A 6,000-nucleotide genomic window follows, 5' to 3' on the forward strand; every position below is an offset into this window, starting at 1 on the left:
TCAACCTCCTACTCTCTAGATAGGCGTGATAACCCCTACACAACAAGACCACTTAAAGGTCACGTTTGCGGAAAAGCCATCAGAATCCGAGTACCAACCTCCACCGCGGTTAGCTCTCTTTTTTGCAAATTGAATATCTTTCGGATGCTTGATTTGTCCAATCTCCACATGTGCTTTACTATTGTATACCCACAGCCAAGCGAGTGCACATTGTTTATTAAACCGTCCCGCCCAGTCCGTTGCTGGGGGGCATGGAGTGCGATCCTCTCGTTTAATAAACAATGTAACGCGCTCGCTGTGGTGCATCAATTTGCAAAAGAGTAAAATAACGCAGTTGCAAGAAAATTATCACAAATTCAAACAGTAGGCAGTATTCGAGGAACGTAATATGAAGGACTCCGAATCAAATTTTCGAGGGATTCCGAAGCAAATCGTCAAAGGGTTCTGAAACAAATCGTCGAGGAATTCCGAAACCAATCTCCGAACGAGTAAACACAGTAAACCAACAAGCAAATCCTGCATGGATTATGGGGGGAATCCCCCAAGGATTCCTAATGGTATCCCTTAATGATTCCGATGGGAGTTCTTCTCTGATTCTGATGAAAATCTTTCTCGGATTCTAATGGGATTTCCATTATAAAATAGTGAATATGGGAGATAAAACTTTGGCTTCACTGGCCTACCGACTATTCAAATCATAGGGGAGCTAATTTTTTTCTAGGAAGGGCTAAGCCCCCGCTAGCCCCTTATTTACGCCAATGAGTAAAGTGTCGTTCTCCAAAACTTAATGATATTCCGCGAATTCCGTAACAACACTTAAAGCGTTGGAAAGACTGTTAGAACACAGTAAGTAAACAGTAACAGACTACCAAAATTCAATTTCAATCAATTTTAGCAAATTCGAAAAACGCGATTTTCGCAAGATTGTAAATATAAATTTGCGATTTTCATGACAACATTTACAGGAAACGCGATATTCGCGACTGGTAGAGAAAATTCGCAAAAATCCCAAAAAACTCGAAAATTTGCAAAATCCACAATTGTTGTAACTGCCCTGAAAATTTGCGTAACTCCAGTTTTAGTAAGCAAAAAAATTGTTTTTTTGTTGTTTGTACCCAAACTAATTGAAGTTGTAAGAATTAATTTATAACTACTATGCGAAACGTAACGCCAAATGGCAAAAAAATAAAAAAAAGTTTCGGAGCAGTGTTGAGAAATGTAAAAAATCATGGGATAGCTTTTCTACCGCTAACCGTAAGTCAGTTCCATTTGTTTATTAATGCCATATACGGAGGCGACATGCAGTTAGCGGTAGTATTGCTAATTTGTTAATAACATTGTTTGAAAGTTACTCACAATTCGGGATTTTTGATAATCATGTAACATTAAAGAATACTAAAACTTTGTCTAACAAATCATTGTTAAAATACAAAGTGTAGAGCATGAGATCAAAATTACAAAAAAATGGCGCGAAATGTTATTTGACACAACTCTGGCTCTCACGCCGAGTTCAGATTTAGAGCAATGACCTGTTAGACAAAGTTATAGGATCATTTAAGCTTCACATGTTCATGAAAAGGGGCCCTCCATAGCCGTGCGGTAAGACGGGCGGCTACAAAGCAAGACCATGCTGAGGGTGCCTGGGTTCGATTCCCTGTGCCGGTCTAGACAATTTTCGGATTGGCGATTTTTTTTTCAAGTGCAATGTTGAAAATCCTTCATTTGATGTTGAAAATTTCAATGCTTCGCAAAAGCCAGGCGTAAATAACAAAAACGGAAGCATCACAAATTTATTTTGTGAAAAAAATGTTCAAAGAAGTTGATTAAAAATATTCTGAAGCCACTGAAGCCCAAATTCATCCCTCTCGGCTACGGGGCCTTACTCGATAAAATCGTTTGATTTCGCCTTAATGTAGTACATACCACAAATAACTACCTTATAAAAACGCTTTATAGCAAATCACAAACGCTGGGAAAAAATAAGCAATGGTTGGCATCATGACAAAGCGGAGTAATAATTCAATGGGAGAACAAAAACTTATTTTTTGAAAATTGAAAATATTGAAAAATAAGGCTTAAAATCCAAAACAGTTATCCCTTTGAAGGTGGAGGTGGAGGGTATAGCGAATAACATAATCTTTTATATCTTCTATATATAATAAAGTTTGCATTTGTATGAACGCGAGTGATGACTCAAGAATAGACAGCCCAATTTTTGGTTATGTTTTTACGAAGAAACCGGAAAAAAATTAAAATGAAAATCTAATCTCTTCAATGAAATGTTTTTTTTGTACATTTTGTATGGGAATTTCAAACCTTCATCATCTGTATATATAATACGAAAATGGCATTATCATTCGATTTGTACTAATTTTCGATTGTTCATATAACTAATGTTATGATAAAACTGTAAAAAAATTGAAATCATTCTAAAGAACCGATTTGTTTTTTATATAAATTATATAAGAAAATTGATCAATTTTTGGCGAGACAAAGTACGCCGGGTCAGTAGTTCAATATATGAAGGACAAAAATATTTTTGTCATCTGAAATTAAGTAAAATATGGTAAGCAACTACATAGATTTATTTTGTTTATTTTGGTGAGACACTTCCATATTTTGAAACCTTTTGATTTTGCATGTTCTTAATTCTAACCACCTTCTGTTAAAATTATTAATAAACTAAGCACATTTAAACATAAATTAGAACTTACATGTTAGCCCCACTGTGTACTCAATAATGATCTAACCATACGGGAAACGTAATCCAGACTAATATTGATCGAACTCATGTTGTTCTGACTTCAACCTGCCCGGTTCAGTTGTTAGTGAATTTGATTTCATGTAGCTACACAAAATTGACGCGTGTGTTTTTTTTTCATGTGAGAAAACCAGACCCATGAACCAGAATAAAATAGAAATTAAGAAATATTAACAAAACAAACATGAGAACGCATAAATAGGAAAGCTGGTTGCCAAAATATTCTAAGCCAATTGGAAATACAGAAAATTATTCTAATATATACACAGGAATAGAAACCAAAACAAAAACAGAAGAATAACTTAGTAGTTCAGAAACAAAAAAATAGAATGCAAATTTGAATTTTGATTACCTAGAGACGTCATTTTCGTTTGGGTTTTCTGGATTTCTGACCGCGCGCGTTGAAGTGGAAAAATTATAATCAAATCACTAAGCGAGCGTACAGATGAACAACCCGCGCACCCGTTCGAACTGTTCCGGAGCGCTGTTCGGCACCGTCGCTGAGGGTTGAGAGGTCTACCTCCGCTATCTTAACACACCGTTTCAAACAGGTCACACACTCGCGCTAAGACATTGTTCTCCGCCGTAGTTTTATCAGGTTCAAACAACTGCAGTTGCGATAACGTCACATTCGCAAGCATATCGACCGGGACCGGGACCGGGACACAAAGGCGATGGTGACACGCGGTGAAGAACCCTGGATCGACAATTCTCGTGACAGGTGCGATCTTTGGCCGAGGAATAGTACTCCACGCTCGTTGTGGTCGCCACCTTCAGCCGATTCATTCACACTGCACTGTGCGCGGAGGAAGGTTAATTGGCTCTTCTCGGGTGCGTTTTCTCTTCTGTATCAGGAAGCACTTTTTCCTTGCGTTCGCGCAGTCACTTTGTAAATATTTTGATAAACTTGAGAAGAATCACTTATCGCGCGAACGAACTGAGTTCTACCACTGCTTGTTTGTTTCCCAGGGCTCGCACTATTGATACCGCACGATGAAAAGGTCATTCGCTAATAAATATTACTATGTACGGACACTGACAGTTTTTTTTTCTTGATTATTACTATTTATTATACAATCATGCACTCGAGCTACGCTGTATCTGGTTGCTCCTTTCAAGGTTCAACGACTGATAAAAATACATTTGTGCACTTTCCTTTCCAACACTGACTCTTCATCTGTCGAAGGAATCTAAGTTGTTGATGAATCACTTTCTGTGGTATCCTTTGTGTGTAAAATGCAGAACTAAAGAGTTTGCGAATCCTGCGGATCTGCTACGTGAGTCGAAGTGCTGCTTCGGCAGTGATAATTACAAAAGTAGAACGGTGGACGGTTCTTCAGATTAACAAGACACTTTCATTATATTTTACTAGGATCACATTGAATATCTGGCAGTGATTGTTGATAGATGCATTCGTGGATTGTAACTATTTCATTCTACGTATATTTGATGCACTGGTTTATCACATTCAAGATTCAGTCTTCTTGGTGAGATCTGCTAGACGTTGAGATGTTCATCTTTAGGAGTACGGTGTTGATCTGCTCCCAACAGTGGCCAGAAAACCACTGGCCTGCGACAAGTTTCCGGCATCATGATGATTTTTCCCACTTGCTACATGTTAATCCGTGTTTTGATATTTCTTCCCGCAGTTAACTGCTGGCACTTTAACGATCTACCTTCAGAGCGAGACACTTCAAAATATATTTAACGTCGTTCGTCACATCTTGTTTTTCTCTTCTCGGTAGATATTGTCCTTTGATGCACTTGTACATTCACTGTAAATAATGTTGTTTTTGTAAACTGCACTCTTTAAAAGGTGACAATATTTTCATTCACGTCCCACACTCTCCAAGCACAATAACACTAAATACAAGACTAATGGTTTAAGGTCATTGTCGATCGAATCCCCTGTGCTACAACGAGATCTCTGCTGCAGTAGTGCTATTTCCGGATTCAGAATTCAAATAGCTAATGAACAATTCACTCGGCAACCCTCTTCTTCTGCTAAACTCCACACCGTAACCGTATTTAACTACCAGTTTTCAAATTCGTCACTTATAAGAAAAATCTTAAAACACTATGTGCAATATATAGGAAGCAGTTAAAACTATAACACAAAATGATGAAGACAAAGTACTGCGAACAATTTGCAAGAATTATCCTTCCACCGGAAAGTCAGAATCAGGACCCCGGAAGGATTGCCACAACCGCGCGAAGGCCCACGCGGAACACGGACACAGGAAACTGAGGAAAAGTGCACACGGAATTGCAGAACTTTCGTCGGAACGAGTCGGGAAAAAACGTGTACTAATCGAAGCAAAGTAGGTTACCAACTGAACGAAGCTGAGTCAACCGGGGCCCGAACGAGGGTCCAATAACAACAACATCCACCGATCGTGTCTGAAAGCGTTGTGCGGCAGCCAGACGACGACGCTCTATGCTGCTATGCTGCCCGTCCGTCGTCGGTCGTCGGATCACCGACAACGACGCTCAGCGCGCGCGGTGGCGATGAAGAGAGAAAGAGCGCCGCCCGAGCTTTCGGGAGAGTTTTTCCACGCGGCGGGGAAATTCCTCCGCTGACCACCCACCGGGGCCCAACGAACAACGCAAATATGTAAGCTCTCGCAACAAGCACATGTTGATGCCGCATGATGCATGGGAGACTGCCCCGACCGCGGGCAAGTGGGCTGCCTCTGTGTTGGTGCGTGAGAAATGTCGGCCTTAGGGGCGCGCTTCACTGTTCGGAATCGATCGCCACAGAGAGTGAGGAAATTCAGGAAGCGAAATTCGATGCGAAAGAGAAAAATGTTCTATATATTGGATGTTTTTTTTCTGCCTTTTTCTTCTGGTAATGCAAGTTGCCGATGATGCGATTGCATTCAGTGGGTTTATGTCGCGATGGATGACACGCTGCCGGGGATATTGAAAGTGGGAAAAGTTATGTACAATGATGAGAAGTTATGTTAGAAGGGATAAAGTGCAAGAGCATTGAATGTATTTTAGAAATATGAGGTGACAACGAGGGAACAATAAAAAAGCATGTTATTGTTTGCGTAGACAATGTGCAACGCTATATTAACCATTTGAAAATGAGAAGCAATTGTTTCTTATCACCAAAATACTTATCCAATGTTCATTTGTTCTATTTGAGGAAAAAAATCGGAATTCTTAAGATAAGAAAACTTTTAATGATTTGGTACTGCTTTGCCCGATGCTCACTGAAAAAGAAACTTAGCCAT

The 6,000-nt window shown here is 39.6% G+C and overlaps 1 protein-coding gene across 2 annotated transcripts in view; it reads right to left on the minus strand.

The window, feature by feature from the left end:
- LOC134220037 (hormone receptor 4) overlaps positions 1 to 5,099 on the minus strand; it is a 112,480-nt gene extending 107,381 nt beyond the window's left edge. Inside the window, exon 1 of one of the 2 annotated variants that reach the window (XM_062698980.1) lies at positions 3,114 to 5,099. In XM_062698980.1, coding sequence (XP_062554964.1) covers positions 3,114 to 3,126 — 13 coding nt within the window. In that variant the 5' untranslated portion in view covers positions 3,127 to 5,099. The remainder of the gene's footprint in view (positions 1 to 3,113) is intronic. The other variant, XM_062698981.1, reaches the window with a different exon arrangement.
- Positions 5,100 to 6,000: the final 901 nt, after the last annotated feature.

The sequence above is a fragment of the Armigeres subalbatus genome, chromosome 3 (assembly GCF_024139115.2).
Source record: "Armigeres subalbatus isolate Guangzhou_Male chromosome 3, GZ_Asu_2, whole genome shotgun sequence".
NCBI lineage: Eukaryota > Metazoa > Arthropoda > Insecta > Diptera > Culicidae > Armigeres > Armigeres subalbatus.